Consider the following 17,722-nt stretch of genomic DNA (forward strand, 5'->3'; position numbering starts at 1 on the left):
TGTAATTCTATGAGCTACTTCTCTGACTGTTTAATTGACTGGATCAGAGTTAAAATGGCCGAGGAGGGCAAAGTAAGAAGAAAAAAAAGACACTGGCTGGCAAGTTGATGACTCCATTACAGCCAGTCTCATTAGGGCCGAGCACGGGTCTGGGTGAGAGACACTAATGAAGGGGACTGACAGATGCTTCAGTGAAGGGATGATGATTTGGAGTAAATTACATTAGTGATGTCATTATCGTTAGCCATCATACCATCGAGAAACATTACTCAGGGGGCGAAGGCAAAATAAAGCAGGTAAGAGAGGGCTACAGCTTGAAGTATCCAGCTGGAATTACACAGATTATGTTGAATATTAACTCCTTTACAAAACATTAGCTTCTAAAAGTTTCACCTGACATTTAAGCAAGCAAGAACTTAACATTTGTTGATAACTGTGAAAGACCTTTGGTCAGTGTACTGACAAAGACATTTAAATCTCAGTTTCCACATTAAAGATTTGTAAATAGGGTTAGTGTATACAAGGAATTGGGACTTCATACTAACACTGTGTAGGACCTTTGCTCTCAGGACAGCTTCCTGGTATGAATTCCAGATGATGCGTCAGCTGCACATTCAGGCTGCAAATGTCCCAATTCTATCACATCACTGGTTGATAAAAACATACTGGTCGTTCTATTGAATTCATAGGCAGTGACTAGCGAGGCCACTGAAGTACAGTAAGCTCGCTGCCATGTAATTAAACCAGTCGAGATGACTTTAGCTTTGTGACATGGAGCATTTAAATGCTGGGAGTAGCCATTAGACGATTGTAAACAGTGGCCATAAAGGGAAGCAAAGAAGTGTCATTCAAACAAAGGCCAATTGGTATTGAGGGATCCAAAGTGTGCCAGAAAACATTCCCCAAACTCGTATAGGACTAACAGCAGCAGCCTGGACTGGTGCCACACGGAAACAAGCTGTTGATTCATCAATAAAATAATTGCAATCCACAGAACTGCTATGGTTTGTCGTTCCATTCATGAACAAACAGGGGTACTGGTATTCCTAATAACGTGCAAAGCGATTGTTATTCAGACCTTGTTGAATGATCCAGAACTCTTAAAGGACATTTGCTAAGCACAGAAAGTTACAACCTGCCGTACTGTACTGTACCTGTTCCAGCTCCTGTATCTTGTAGTCTTTGATCTGGAAGATCTCCAACACTTTCCTGTCCTTAATCTCGGCTTTGTGTTTCTCACTAGAAGTAAGAGAAAAGAAAAAGAAATAAGCACATGGTCACAGTCATCTGAAATCCAGTGACTTGGGGCTTTGGATAAGATAAATTAATTCTGCTGTGGAAATCACGCGTCTTATCACCTAAGGCTCTAGAATCAAACTCTTATGAAAATGTTTTTTTCGAAGTATAATTTAATTAAATATTTCTGCGCTTGATGAACTTACCTTATGAAGAACTTCATCCTGTTACATGTGGCCAATGTTATTTTAACTCTTACCAAATTTGTTGATGCCATATTAAAAAAAATAAGGTTGTCAAGAAGTTTGTTTAATCATTAGCTACTGTTCAGCTACTGTGAACTTTTGTCTCATGCCCACTAGCACCTCCTTTATCATAATGAACTTTTAAGGAGAGAAACACAAGGCATCAGTTTGGGACCTGTTTGTTTCAACTGCTTTAGGCCACCAGGGGCCCTCCATTCTCTTCCCTCTTCATTTGCTTCTTCAACACCTCCCATCTCTGAGGTCTTTTTCTCCCGTCTCTTTGCCTCTTCTGATCAGCCGTCTCCCCTGGTAGAAGCTGAAATAAGTATCTGGCGTCCCCAGAGGGGCTGGAACGCAGGCTGGCCTAGCTACATCTCCTTGTATATTGGGCTGTGTTCACCATGTCCTGAGCAACCAACCAATCACTCTACAAGATCCGTACGGGAGGGATAGGGGAGGGTGAATGGCAATTCCCGGTGCAATAGCGCTTGACTGGAGTCGACACAATTACCATGTCAATATTCTCTTGCGCATCAGGTGATACAATACACATGCACTCTCTGGATGCATGTTCCCCCTCTAGTCTCAGCAGAGCAGCGTACTTTGATGGGTTTCCTAAGGGGCTGTAAAGGAACTGAAGAGGGTGTGGAGAAGGAATGAGACGCACAGGTACTGGGGAACTCTCTGCACTATGTTTTACCCCTATTAAGGGTCTGGCAACTACTGACAGACCTCAAAAAGTAAGTGATATGCACCCATGATAGGGCACATATCATTCTAATGTATCCCCAAAAGACCCAAAAGTCAGTAACCACTGAAGTACTGAATGAAGTTTTAAAGTATTCTCAATTGTATTTGAAACATGTCTGTTAAGTATTTCAAACTGCAGTGATGCCTGTATTATAACAAAATTTAACGTGCATGTTTTTTTCTGTAAATATGGAGAAATCTAGTTCATTCATCTAGCTGTGCATTATCCTTCCCTCCGTCTTTTCTGAAAGTTCCCATGCAACTGCTTTTCATATAGCTTAGCCACCCTGCAAAAAGAGGTCATAGACAATCTCACAATTTATCCGATAAAGACAAGTATTTGGCAGGAGCGTTTCAACTGTCCTAGACGGGAGCGGCAGCGGAGGAGTGTTTTCATTAAAAGGGTTTCCATGGTTGAACTGCTAGACCGGGGATAAGAAGGCTTAAATCAGCATCTGCACGAGATTTCGTCGTAACCCCAGCAGAATGGCCAAGGTGCCTTAAACACTCCTTGAACGACTTTCACACATATTTCTCCTCACTTGTGAGATAAAGGAATTTTCAGCTGTTGAGCTTCTCCGGTAGCACTTAAAAAAATATATGAATTGACTCACCGCTCAACCACCAAACTGACAGCCTGGGTCAAGTCTGGATTTGCCACTTGCAGGCGTTTCCATAGGGACCACACAAACTCCTTGTCTGCCTGTGGAAATATAGATTCAGCAAGTCAACAGCTGTTATTCTTAATTGAGATAAATAGCTTTTGCTAAATATGTCTTAAGGTGCAGCAAGCTCCTTATTAAAAAACAAAAAATTAGATAGGATGATCAATGGCATTTGCATACGACAGAAGGGGTAGTCAATCAATAATTCAAATATCTTGTACAAAACAGTTTTTGATCTGGACTGGCCGCTCTAATCATGAGCCTCACTAAACAGGAATCTCCATGGCTGGGATGTGACCTTCGACTCAAGGGGAGCGAGCATTGACACTTGTCATTATGCACTATTTATGACTGGGGAGAGCAGGGATCCAAATCAAAACACAGCGGTGGAGCTTGCATTTTCTTTATTAATCAATTGCTCTCCGGATATGTTTTCCACTACAGCTCCAAAGTAACTAGCCCCAAAGAAACTCAAAGCTGATGACAGAGAGAGTCATCTTCAAGCAGAGAACCCCAGCCAGCCCCTGACACATTTCCAATTCAAATTGTCTCGCTGCTTTTTCAAACATTTTTAAGCTACATTACATTTAATGAGGGACATCTAAAAACTACATTTTCTGACATTAAAAGACAGAATTATACCAAATCGACTTAATATAAAATTATCTGATAAATTATGTTCACATCATCATAAGATAAAAGTCATCCCTCCCACTGGAATCTACTGGTCTCCAATTAGTATATGAATTTTAACCCCCTTTTCAAAAGTGTCTAATCAATTATTTACAAAAAATGGCAGAAACAGACCTTGATAAGGCCATGACTTGAACATATAAAGTGGAAGGACTGTAGATATCGGTCTCTGTATGCATCTGTATGTAACTGTGTGTGTGTGCGTGCATGCAGCGATAGAGATCTCACCGCATCAACCCGGCAATGCAGCTAACGATGAAATTAAGCAGCGTGGCTGACATGAAATAGGTGGTCTCCCTCTGCCTGGCCTTTGGCTGCCATTAGCCAATCCACAGACAAGTGTTCAGTCAGGACTCTCATCAAGAGCGCTCCTCTGCCGTATGTGTACTTAAAGATGCTTTGAATGTGTGTTTGATGATCACTGAATTATTCATTCTTAGAATCCAGACACTCAAACACCATGGGCTAAACATACCAAAAAGAACCACTGGAACTCACCCGCATATTAATAAAATTAGCATGGTCTAGTAGGAACATTTGCTGGCCGACAGATGAGACTCTTTGTAGTTAATGGCCGTCCTGAAGTACATCTTGCGAGGGACTTAAGACATCAATGGTATTCTAATGCCACTATTTAAATGGTACAACTAAGGTCCCCATTAGATAGACAGAATCACTGATGTTCTGCTGGAAACGAGACCACCGAGGACGGTCTCCATGTCAGTTCAATGTAAAGTAAAAGGAACTGTCGATGTGCAGTAATGCTGGTAAACTGGTAAACTGGTTACAATATAAGACTTTAATACACTGCATTACAAATATTATTATTGCTGTGTAAGTAGAAAGTTAATTTGCATGTCAAAATGTTGGCAGGACAAATGGCAGTTCTACGTGTACTTAAAGCACATTTACAATACTATGAGTATTTTTATAGACACTAGAAATATTTTCCTAATGACGATGTGCAGTTGAACCTCTGTTTTGTGTGTTGTTAATCGAGCAGAACCCCCAAATGATGCAATTAATACAAAAAGTCCTGCAACACTGGAAAAACCTGAGGTACTATTTGACAAATATTATCTCTGTAACATATAGTTTATTTAAAAAGAAATTAGAATTGAATTGTATGAAAAGTAAAAAAGGGGTACAGGTCACCTTTATAGCCCTTGATATTAGATGGTGAAAATAAAGTTCTCCTGCAGTTAAAATGTGTTTTTTATGATGTCTAGATTCCAGCCATCAACTTTTCATACCCAATACTAATGAACAAGCTACTGAAGTTTTTATGTATTGAAAAGGTGCACACATTGATTTCCACCGTAAGTGGGTTGTACTTGTGTCTCCTACAAATTAAAGGGGAGAAAGTCTGAAACTATTTTTCTGAATAAAATCTAGGAGGTACTTCGAAAGTTATTTCCAACTTTATGGACAGGAGGTTTGGTAACAGGCACATGTGCAGTTACAGTCAAACAGCACCACAACAAATGTCCCTGCACTACGCGTTATAGGTGGTGGTATGGTATAGTCTGTTAAAAACTCAAAGTAACACATCATCATGCTGTACATGCTTAACCGAGCCTCTGTGTACATACCTGTAGGGTGCTGTGTATATGCAAAATAATAAGTGCTGGGTTCACTTCACTCATGTTATTAGGCACCACCTGGTGGTGAGTATGCAAGGACACTCTCCCTCAATCACCGACTTACAGAGTGAAGCTGAGAGGTTCTGCTCATGAGCACTGACTGAATCTGTGTTTGTATTAGGCAGAACAAATACAAAATGGGGAGGGCAGGTCAATTATTTCAAATGTACTCTGAAAACTATTCCGATTTCCTGCAAACTATTTATTGTCAATGCTGAACATTTAATAAGGTATGCTCAGGAGATTTGCACACAAAAGAGACAAAAGAACAATTAAATTACACTTCGTGCGATTTAGTAAAATATATTCATTCAAAAACTCGTCTTTAAATCACAACAAACTGCCTGAAAATTGATAGGATTTTCAATTTCAACTGTCACGTTAATCATACACTAACTATAATCATGAGTTCACGTCTTTTGGGTAAAGATTACAGGATCTGACACAGATGTACTTCCTGGCATGTTTCTTTATCTCCCCAGAAATCCTTTTTTATATATTTAATGGCCGCAAACGCTGGAGATATGCTATGCAAGTATATTAGGTGAGTCACAGGTCTTTGTCTGATCAAAATGAATGAAAATAGCAGTAATTAAGATAACAAGTGGTTTGGATGATTATAAAAAGAAGTGGGCAGTCATTGTCTGATGGAGATGAAATAGTGAAAAGAGGAGAGAAATCTCGGTGCTTACATTTTACCCTGACAATTTTTTTTTCTACTCCCTGGTTCACAGGGTCCATGATAAGATTATGTGAAGCAACAGTTCATGGGCTAATTAGAGTCAAGTGGCAAATAGCATTAACCTTTATTACTGCATTAGTGCACAGTAAGAATTTGATTATACATCAGTGAGTAAATCATGGTGCCGCACTTGAACATCTTTACTTTACAATCTTACTCAGACTAGTGAGCTGAACAATTATCCACGTGTCTAGACATTTGCTGACAGACGTGGCTGTCGTCAGTTTACTCTGTAGATTTCACTGTTTTAGATTAATTAGTCGTATCACATAATAGATTATAACGAAGCGAAGCCTTAACCATTGGTGTTTCTTATCATTCACAGCTTCATGGAGCCCAACAATCTGTACAAGGTGGTACATCCACTGCCCTTAACCTTTGAATTGAGATTTTGACAAAAAACTCCTCACAGTGCTTGGTGTGGTCACTGGCGATGTGGTGTAGTTATTTATTTGATTAGACGGCTTTTGCCAATAAATCAGAAATCAGCTCCAGCACACAAGTGCTAGGTTGGGGATGTGATGGTGCACCAGGGGATCCACTCAAGGTTTTTTATAGGGTCTGGCAGCCATTTTTGTAGTAGTTAACTTTTAATTTCCAATTAGACATAATGGAACATCGACAAAAACGTTTTAAATACTACGATTGGAGACTAAAATGTGTTTGTTAAAATTAACAGTGAACAAAACCACAACATTAACATGCAAATACTTTGATAATAAGCTAAATTAAATAACATTTTGCTGTTCGCAGCATCTCAAACATCAGGATTTGATGCTGAAGTGGAAATCTTGGAAGGTGGACAGCAGGTTGGACAAGAGAACATTTGAAGATCTGCAGAAATGTATAATACTACAGATGCTTATGTCTATTGTATTTATATTGCACTGCCCAGTTCATCAGTAAAACAAACTACATCCTCACAAATCTAAGACTCAACACCTACAACATTCAACAGCTTCTCTGAAACTGGGATTTCTTGCAGGACCTCTGGATCAGCTGTGGCCTCAGGTGTTCCCTAATAAACTGACAGCTGTGTGTACGTGCATACACACCTGACATTGCATCAACTCGTCTGATAAACTCTCCACCTGCTCCTCCAGGACCAGGACACGGGATTCATCGTCTCGGGAGGACATCGTTGGACTGATGAAGAAGGGGACAACACAACAAGTGAGCATCAGTCTAATGGCTGAAGTGACACTTGTAGCAGCAGAGGATAGAGGATACGACTCAAATGGTGATTTAAAAAGCATGCGAGCCCATTGACGAGACTCGTTAGCTTCTTTAGCACGTTCCCATTAAGCTGTGGCTCCACGGAGGAGTCTACCTCTTTGGGGAGAAGTGAACACAGCTCCTCTCTTACCTGTTTGAATGACTCTCTACCCAGCAGATTTAGCGTTAGCGCTGCAGGAGCTAACGATGCTAACAACAAACACTCGTATGTTCCGCTTCTCGTTTGCTGTCAGCTTCCTGCCTCACGTCCCCGGTCAACGTCACGACGCATGGCACCGAGGGTTTTTAACCGGCAACCATATTTATTCCATGTCGTCTTCAAACTCCTTCAAAGAAACTAACACAAACTTTGCCGGTGACCGTTGTCAATAACGACCGGGACGCTTCCTCCTTTCAAACGAGCCCGCTGTTTTACGTTTCACGACATTTCACGACAGCTGCAGTCCACGTACGGCAGCGTGGAGCCGCTGCACTGGTTTTCAATGGTGGGTTCAGGGACCATGAGGAATCCACTGCAAGTTTTTAATGATGCTCGATATACTTCTAGCTGTTTGCAAAAGTTTGTGGTTCTTTGGCTAATTTTACTACAGGGTGCAAGGGCGTGTACATGTAACTGTATTCTACTAATAACATAACTGTATGTATATGCTTAGTTTGATAATAATAATAATAATAACAATTTTAATCATACTAATGATCAAAGTCATACATTTTAATATATCACTTTTAAAGAAATTTCTCAAAGGATGCAAAATTCAAATTTAAACAGGAAATAATGAATAAAATATCTAATGAACACCATTTAATAAAAATATGTTTTTAAAAGAGGGCACCGGGGCAGCGAATTTATTCCACAGTTCTGGAGCCCTGACATTAAAAGCCACCTCTCTGTCTCAGGTCCGGCCATAGGTACCAACAGCTGGTGAGTGGATTGGAGAGTGAGGTTATACGCGATGAGGAGGTGTGGGTTGGCGGTGTTCATATCTTCTAGTTCTTGAAGAATCCTATAGCTGCCGTGTAGGTGTTGATCGATTTCTGGGGAAAACAGCGAATAATTAATTGCAGTAATCTTAAGTGGATTTCAGACATGACCTTAGGATAAAGCCTGGAGAATTGGATCTGGACTTTACTCGCAGTTTTCCTTCCACACATGCACAGCCAGGAGGTTTTCAGCACAGACGCATTCAGAACAGCAACAAATATTCCTCATAATTCAGGTGAGGGGTCGGGCAGCGGGCAGAGGCAGGAAGTGACGTGTTCATTCTGCTGCGGAGACCACGTGAGCCATCATTGGTTCTTATCACCACAAACTCTCATGACATCTTCGTTGGTGTCTTCTACACGTGTGGCTCTGCTTGTTCACCTGAAAATAGTTTTTTAAAACTGAGGAAAATGCGGAGAATCTCCAGATTTCAGTGCATGTCTGAAAGCAGCTTTAGGGACAAGAATGACACAAACCATTAGAATGTTAGGGGTTAGGGGTTAGGCCCTAACCCCTAACCCCTAACACTTAACCCTCTGTATTTATATAGCGTTATTTATAGTGTCACAGGTGAGCCCTGGGAGATGATTATGTCATTTAAAAATGTTTTGTTTTAAGCTGTTGATTTAATCTTACACCTACAGTAACTAGTTCCACTATTTATAATAACTGAGTTGTGATTAAAAATATTGATCGCATGTGTTTATCACGACAAGAGCCGTAAACTAACAATATAATTTGTGTGCATAGTTCACTGGGATCCCACACTGCTGCGGTGGTTCACACATCCATCCCTGCTATTCCAGTAGATTTAACATATGTTCAATCCATATTGCTTGTCGGTTGGTCAGAATTGCCCCGGTTGTGACTTCTTGAATCATCCCAGGCCTCCCACTGGGTGCTCATCAGAGGCACATTTTAGCTGACTACAAGCTAAGATCAAGACCAACTTGAGAAATGACTACCAAGTCCAGACCACCGTGGGTCAAAGCCATGGTTTCTAAATTATGAATAACTTTATATGAAAGAAGTCATAATCATCCAATGCTTTGGATGTGGAGGAAGAGTTCATTTGCCATTACACACCTAATCACTTATTGCTTAGTTTATTTTGTAGAACTCTTCTAACCACTAAGACATTGGTTTGTACATTTATTTACTAATTTACTGAAAGATACTTGTGGCCTGAGATCCACCTAACTTAATTTAAAGAGACGGAGAAAATACTTACATAAGAAGACATGAAAATAATTTGAAATAAATAAAAGCAAGTAATTGCACTGACTGAACATATTTAATTTAATTTAAAAGATGTGGGGCACTACCTACACACAAGTGTTGAATTTGTGCATCAGTGAAGGAATCCACCTCAGGTAACACAACCTTTGCCTCCATTACACTCTATTGTGGTTTTGGATCATATAAATAAGGTGTCAAATTAATTTGTATCATGTTAGTCTATTGTACGAGGCCAAATGAAATTAAATGTGTACTCTACAGAATTAAATAGAAGTACATTGTGCATACAGACTAAAGAGCAAATCAAAAAGCAAGCCCAACCATCCCCACAATTTGGGTGATTGTGTGTTATTCTAGGTCCACATTCAAAAATAAAACTTGACAATTTATTGTTTCTCATTTAATTGATTAAAACCATTGCTACTGTATCTCAGAGGGAAATAAAACCTCAAAACTGTTTGATAATGACATTTGAAAGACTTGATAAATTGAACTTGAGTCTTAAGAGATTTGCAGATGCTGGATAACAAACACTGGACAAGTTAAAACACTCATTTGTTATATAATTATAATATTAATAACAAGACTATTGCACACAATTAATTATATAGAGTCCCAAAATACTGGAGGTGTAACAAACAGGTTGAATAGTAAAATTTTACACAAATAATCAGAGAAATATTACCTCATCAAAATGACAATAATACACACACACAGAGACACAAACAAACAAACACACACAAAACCCTGTAGCACAATGATGGTTCAGACAAATGACACTATAATAGGATATTAATCTTTTATGGTCGTTTTCAACATTGAAATATTGGATGGTTGGATATTTTTTAATAGATTAACTGAAACCCTCCCCTTGTTTTGTATGTCTGTAATGATCCATTGTAAGAGCATCTATTATTTACAGCTCGATCGGATGCCTTATAATCCACAGAGGGAACTTTGAGTTGAACTGGATGGAAGTGAAGAAAAAAACGAAGATAGACTTCACGTTTGACATCTGCTCCGCTGGTGAGACCAAACAACTCCATATTGTGTGGCTAATGTACTTAAGTGTCCAGCCAGATTTTGGAGCACAGGGTGAGGGGCGGAAAATGAAGAAATATGAGGACTGGCACTCGGGTTCAGTCGGACAAATGTTGGTTCATCTGCTCACTTGCTCTCTCTCACACACACACACACACACACACACACACACACACACACATACACACACGCACACGCACAGACAAACAAACAAAGAGAAAATATGCAATTGACTTAGTATGATTAAGCTGTTCCTTGACTCATGTTAACTGGTGATCATTAAGATCCCCGTTTGTGGAACAATTGTAGAGGCAGTAGACTGGTACGTAACGCACAACATCTGCCTGCCCCCTGTTTCTTATTTAGACACACAGAATGACACATGGTATCCGCGAATAAGCGTCTCTCTCTCTCTTACACACACACACACACACACACACACACACACACACACACACACACACACACACACACACACACACACACAGACACACATCATGCATCGACGACAGGAGTCTGGGCCCTCCAGCAGCACCTTTTTCCTCAGGCCAAAAGGCAAAAACCTAGTGAGTAGAAAGTCAACTGAACAGAGTTCTCTCTGAAGACACTGGTAACTCACAAGGACCATCCTCTAACTTTCCCCTCTTTCATCATCAGATGTGTGTAATTTGGCCCCAGACACTTCCACTTGCCTGCACGCTCCACGCAGGCATGTCCCACCACGTTCTGACCGTGTCTGCTGTTAATCTTTCCCAGGTCTGAAGTGCAGCCTGTATCTTCCCTGGTTTGAGTGTTTGTTGTCTGTGGCACTAATGATAGATTCAAATCCAGGTCCAAGAGCATTTCAAGGCAAATCTCAACCGAGCACTCTGACATGTCACCGATGACAAGTTTCCTGCATTTACAGTAAATAAAAAGTCATGTTTCAGAAACTCATTTCAACTGCTGCCCTTATTCTTTTTCTTCTGTCATTTCTCTTTGTTGGACGTGTGGAACAGTCCACACACCATGACTTTAAAGACTTCATTCATGAGGCAAAAAAAAAAATTGATATATTTAAATTGATATAGATAGAATGGAAGAGGGGGATGTATCTACTAATTCCAGAAGTCTCTGTCTGTCTCATATCTTGATAACTGTTCATCTTTTCAGGTTCACACTTGGCAGGTGTGTTATTAAGGACCCACTGTTGAACCTTGTACGAGTTGGAAAACAAATATGTTTAAAATTTGTCAAATTTGAAGAACCACGGCTGGGACTGTTGTCTATATGATAACGGGCACGTTCACACCAAGGGCAACGTCAACTGATTCTACAGTTCGGGGTTCTACGTCCTGACTCGAGCTTCACTGAACTTTGAATAAACAGGTGAACAGCCCTTTGTGCTTTAGCAAGGCATCAGGTTTCCACAGACTAAGTCTTGCAGCTGGTCTTTACTTTGCCACGGCTCAATTCACATTTACAGCTTCAGAAAGCAAAGCTGCAACCAGCATCACCACAGCCCAAGCGAACAGCCCATTCCAACCAGTGAGGTTTAGAGCAGGCACTGCTCCAGTTACTATCCAACACAGGTCTCCTTTAAAAAACATGATTTCTAATAACACATTCAATCGAGCATTAAAATAGAAATGAGCAAAGAATAAAGATTTTAATTCATTAAAACACTCAATCATTAGCTCGTCTCCTGGCAATCACAGGGATTACGGTTTTGTTCCTGAAAAGAGATTCACCCTGCCAGATTGATATTTATTTCTATATTTAATTGAAATCTGTGAATGTGAACCACAGCTCAAAGGATTAATCTTTAGTCTCTGTTATGATCTGTGTGGTGTTTGGAGACAGACGGGGAAGTGATTAAACTAGATACAGGCTGCCTTCCCTGTCATAATGAATATCATTTGTAGGTTTGGTTCACATGTGGAAAAGTGCACACAAGTAAATTAAGCAGATCGTCCTGTTTTGTTGTGATTTCCACGTGAAACAAGCTGTCATTGCAAACGCTTTATCGGTTGCCACAGAATATGAGTGACTCAGATGTATAGCAGCTAATGTATACAGTACATGAGTGGCGAATGTAAACTGTCTCTTGTTTGAGGTTGTCTTCTCAAGTCTCTCGTGTCTAATTGCCCGACTGCGAAAATGTGAAGTGCCACCCCTTGGAACAAGACAGCTCTTGCATTGACAATCCCAAACAAGCACACTTGTCTCTCGCTCCTGCTCTGCCTCAGCGGAGTCACCGGCAAAGTTCAAGTGACACAGGATTGTGATCATGCAAATGCGCCTGCATGAAAAATTCAAGAGCCAAATGACAAGCCCCGGTGTGCCGACGCTGACAGAGGAAGGAAGAGAGGGGAAGAACATGACACTCCATGGAGAATTGGGAAAGCACATTCTCCGCCTGCCGCCTCAGGTAAGTAGGGATATTGTCTGCATTAATGTGGCCCCGGCTTTGATGCTGAGGGAGGAAAGAACCTGAGAACTGCGGGAGATGACAATAGATACTAAAGCGTCACAAGTCCCCAGCTTTAAAGGAGCATTGATTGTACAAGTGCCAGCTGGGATGTCAAACCTGCACAGTGTTTAGCAGAACATCACTCCCCCTGCATGGAGATGAGACAGGCTCCAACATGTGAGAGGAACAGTGAGTCTTTGAACGCAGCCACTTTGTAGTGCGGCTGATGACTCTATTTGTTCGGCGTCTAATGTTGTCTTGTTGAATAAGATTAGATAATAACAAGCTGTTATCGCACCGGGGGGGCCTTTTGAAATTGAAATTGGCCATCGCGAAGGCTTTGAAAATTGCCCACCGAAAATTCCCATTCAATCGCTGACATTTTAAGGCTTGTTTGTCCACATTTCTATTCAAGCGATGCCCCGGGGAGGGATGTTACATCTCTCCGAGTCTGTGGGAGAACTATCAGCCACTCTTGACCTCGAGCGTGAGCCGTCCTCATGCTGAATCCTGTGAGACCTTGGACTGCCTTACAAAACCCCGGGACAGAGAAACCATTGATTAGCACTTCTCTTCCCTCTTCTTCAGCCTTCATGCAGGATCCGTGCACCTAGAATCACACACGCTCAGAACCTTTAAGCACTACAAAACTAACACTTTGCTCTTGCTGTCATGCGCACCCCCCCCCCCCACACACACACACAAACACATGGCCTGTGTGCATGATCCCCCTTATTCATGTCCTTTGACCCCGGCCCCGATGGGATGGCGCTGACGGGGACCTCTGCTTGACTCCCATCTGATGACCTTCTCGTTGTATCCTCAACAGACAAGAGCCCTCATAAAGGGGGAATTGATCCACACAAGGCCCGGCTCCTGGAGGCCGCCGACTGTATGTGTATGTGTATTTGTGTGTATCCATGGTGCCAGGAACCTCATGGTCACACTCCCGGCTCTCCTAACTCGTGTGGCATCCCAACCCCAGTTCCCCCCCCCCCCCCAGGATGTGTGGGAACAAGGAGTCAGACTATTTCCCTCGGGCTCCTGTCTGAGAGCTTGTCCTTTGCTTGGTGAAAGGGTAAAATAAGGTGGCAATGGGCGGTTTAAGTTCATATTTCCCTTGAGTATGAGAGAGGAGACCAAGGACGTAGGACATCGATCACACTGAGTAAATGTTGTGCAGTCAGGAAACTGCTTTTAGCTGAGAGACGTATTGTCTTATTTCAAACACCTGTGCTTCCCTGTGAGCAAGGAGGGACCAGAGTAAGAGATGTAGGCCCTGAACTGCTTCTGGAAAATAATACAGTATAAATTTAAGGACTGTTCACTTCAACCTTGTTTGATCTGGAACTTCCGACTTTTCAGTTTAGTCCACAGGTTTGAAAGAGGCCTCAGGGCCACGGACCAATATATAGTCCGGACAAAAGAGGTGGTCTCAGTCCGGATCAATTAAACCATGGTTTGAATAATTTTGCAGGGTAAAACGTACTTTCAGACAAATTAACAGGTAATTGAACGGCATTGAACAATGTGTTTCACCATTATTTATTTTTTTATTTCATTATTTAGGCCTACGACAGAAGAAGAGAGTGTGTAAAGCCCACTGAGGCAAGTTGGTGATTGGGAATCACGAGAGTTAACTTGACTTAATGTGCCAAGGTATCCAAAGTATCTGGCGTCAGAACATGGTCGTTCCTTATATATATATAAAAAAAAACTGCCTCCTGATTGGTGGAAAGAACTGGCAGTATGAGCCAGTACCTTTTTAAAAAGTCTTCTGGGTTCATGGGAACAACCAAAATGAGCTTTGTTGACCTTTCTATGGTTCGGCAGTGACTGGGACTTAATGAACAGGAGCCCCTCGGTGGATTTGATGGATCCATGAGTGTGGTGCAGCAGCTCATGGCCATCCCAGGAGGCGGAACACTTCAGTAGCAGGTTCAATAGCTCATTATCAGTGGTCCCGCTGGGTAATTAGTGAACAGTGGGATTCTGTCAGAGGGACAAATAAACACATCCACTTTTTGCCTATCAAGCTGCCTTTGCTGCTTCCTTGAACAACATGGGTCTGTGTCGTCTTAAACGCCAGCTGGTAAAGACTATAGCTCATTTGATACTAGATTTCCTTCAGGCTGATTCCAATATTTACACTCTTGTAATTTGCCACATATTTGAATATAATAAACAGATCTCTTGCTGAGGATTTTATAAATTTAAAAAAAAAAAGATTTGTGGTTACAGTTGTAAAATTCACCAGGGCTCTACCGTGGCCAAGCTACCAATGGGAGAAATTTTATTTTATTTATGTTTGTTTTCAGAAACGCGACTGGAAACCATAGCTGGAAACATGGACAACTTTCGATCTCAAACCTGCGAGCTGAAAATGACACGTTTAGATTTGGATTATGCGATAACACAGTCGACACACAACTTTTTGTGACATATGCTTTGTAGGGAATAAACAAGAACAACAATAAAAACAGTGAATGTACTGTAAATGCTGCATCGAGACAAGTTGCCGGATACACGGAATTATTTTACTGTTACTCCACAAATACACATTCACTGTAATTTCATATGGAAAACAGAAGAAAATAGACTTGAAACTTGAAAAGGAAAAAATCCTCTGAATGACGAGCAATGCACAAAAGCTCCTCCTGTGTAGACCCAATGAAAATGGTCTCTATCATATCTTTAGCATTTCTTTTCTTTGGCAGGAGTGTGGTGGTACAGTGGTTAACATTGTCTCCTCATACGGTTTCCCGATTTGAATTCAGGGTTCTCCAGCTTCCTCCCACATTCTTAAAACATGCAGATTGGAGCTACTGAGTTAGACACTGTAAATCAGCCCTGGGACACGCAGGTACCCTGGTGTACTCCGCCCCAATGTTAGCTGGGATTGGCTCCAGCTGTTGTGGATCTCAAAGGATAAGTGATAGGATGGATGGATACTTTAATTCCTTGCTATTTTTCGATTAACATACACACTCGTGTCAATATCAGTAATGACTGATCGCTGGCTCAGGTTATTCATCAGTCTAGCTCTATGCCTTGATATAGCTCAATTTATTCTAAGTTTAAAATGAGTGTGAAGACTTGTTTTCTTGCACCTATGTTCCAAGTTGAGCCATAATCCAAAACAGCACTTAACACGTTGTCCCACCGGTTAGTGAGGTTATACTTTCTGTTGAAACTCCACTAAATTGCTTTCCTAAATACATTCAGAGGGAAACTCAAACTCACTGGGATCTACGATATCAGTGGTTGGGGTCAGTCATTTCTAAGTTAACTTTCCGCTTCATCAACAATGAGCTCAGGGGGTGAGCGACCCTGCTCACGCAGCCTATCTGTCAACACTGAAGCAACCGTTTCCCTGATTATGAAGCTGGAAATACAGAGAGGCTGCATCCACACGCCCACTATCTCATATGCTATCTCTGTGTTTGTCATTACATAGATTTGTAATTTGATAGCTCTGCAACAAGCTGACTGCCAAGGGGGGAAAAAGGGTCACGTTTTGCTTTGAAGTGCAGTACATGTCATATTACTCATCCATATTTTTACATGGTTTATCAAGACTGCTGAATAGAAATCACTCCCTGAGTCAAATTAAAGCAGCATCAAAGCTCTGGAAATAGACACAAAAAAAAAAATCCTTTACAGGCTTTTTGTTGTGTTGCTCACATAAGTATGTAATATCTCATTTAATTAGCAATCTAAGCCCTCTGACAAACAGGCATATGGTCCACGCTCTCCCACGGCCTTGGCCAACCGATGAATATGCATATCCTGGGACCTCAGTAGCTTGTTACCCTGGAATGAATTCTACACAAGCCTAATCCCTGATCTATTATTTACCCCTTGACCAAACATGCAAGTGGGGCTTCCAGACGCTTGACTTGATAGAAATGACTGCTCTGGGATTCGGCTGCCTCTCTCACCCCAGCGGAGGAGCCAGGCTGAGGCAGGCAGTCACTCTGAGGAGCTGCTGTATGTCTCTCGCTATGCTCCAGTCTATCCTCAAACACACACACACACACACACACACCACACCACACTACCCCTTCAACTCTTCACTCTTGAGATGTCTCAGTCAAATGCTGAGCAAATCCCCATAAAAACAAGCGCACAATGAAACTTTAATGAGCGCGCCCACATCTGAGGGACACAACTTAGGAAATCAGTGTCACATCCCGGCAGTACACAGAGAAGCCATAAACTATTTCCCAAGTGCCTCAAACACGTGCGTGTGCGCGCGTGCAACGTCCTCGCGAGGGCAGAGGGGGTGAAAAAAGTGAAAGTTTGCTCAGTGTAAAATAGAGTGCAGCTTTGTATCACCAAAAATAAACTTCACACAGCATTTTAAAAGATGGAATAAAAGTTGTGTTTATTTTGTGTTGTGTTTATTGTCTGTTTGGTTGCATTTGATCCCTCCGCCTCCTACAGGTGGTCCACTATTGTTTGGACACACACAATAATAATAATAAACACGAGGTAAATACATTTTCATTGAGTCATCGCGGTGTTTCCGCAAGTTGTCAAAGCGCAGCTCTGAGGATTCCTTATCTCGGGGCCATGCCTGCGCGTTTGGCACAGTTTGTCTCATGTTGCGCTTGGATGTGACTCCCCTTCATCCTGAGCCTCGCGTCGTGAATCAGGTCTGTGGACCCGCCGTCACTCTGGTTACAGTCACACACGCGGCGTGTAAAACAAACACACACACACACACACACAGGTCTGAATTCGCCCCAACGTGAACACAGCAGCCACCTTCTCTCCAGCCCGGACCGGCCACAGC

The 17,722-nt window shown here is 41.7% G+C and overlaps 1 protein-coding gene across 1 annotated transcript in view; it reads right to left on the reverse strand.

Annotated features, from left to right (window-relative positions):
• Positions 1 to 7,619, reverse strand: part of cntln (centlein, centrosomal protein) — an 82,071-nt gene extending 74,452 nt beyond the window's left edge. The window contains exons 1-4 of the mRNA XM_053419714.1: positions 7,341 to 7,619; positions 7,030 to 7,120; positions 2,846 to 2,934; positions 1,155 to 1,239 (exon numbers count right to left, since the gene is read on the reverse strand). Of these exons, the coding sequence (XP_053275689.1) occupies positions 1,155 to 1,239; positions 2,846 to 2,934; positions 7,030 to 7,113 (258 nt within the window). The 5' untranslated portion in view covers positions 7,114 to 7,120; positions 7,341 to 7,619. The remainder of the gene's footprint in view (positions 1 to 1,154; positions 1,240 to 2,845; positions 2,935 to 7,029; positions 7,121 to 7,340) is intronic.
• Positions 7,620 to 17,722: the final 10,103 nt, after the last annotated feature.

The sequence above is a fragment of the Pleuronectes platessa genome, chromosome 3 (genome assembly GCF_947347685.1).
Source record: "Pleuronectes platessa chromosome 3, fPlePla1.1, whole genome shotgun sequence".
Lineage (NCBI taxonomy): Eukaryota > Metazoa > Chordata > Actinopteri > Pleuronectiformes > Pleuronectidae > Pleuronectes > Pleuronectes platessa.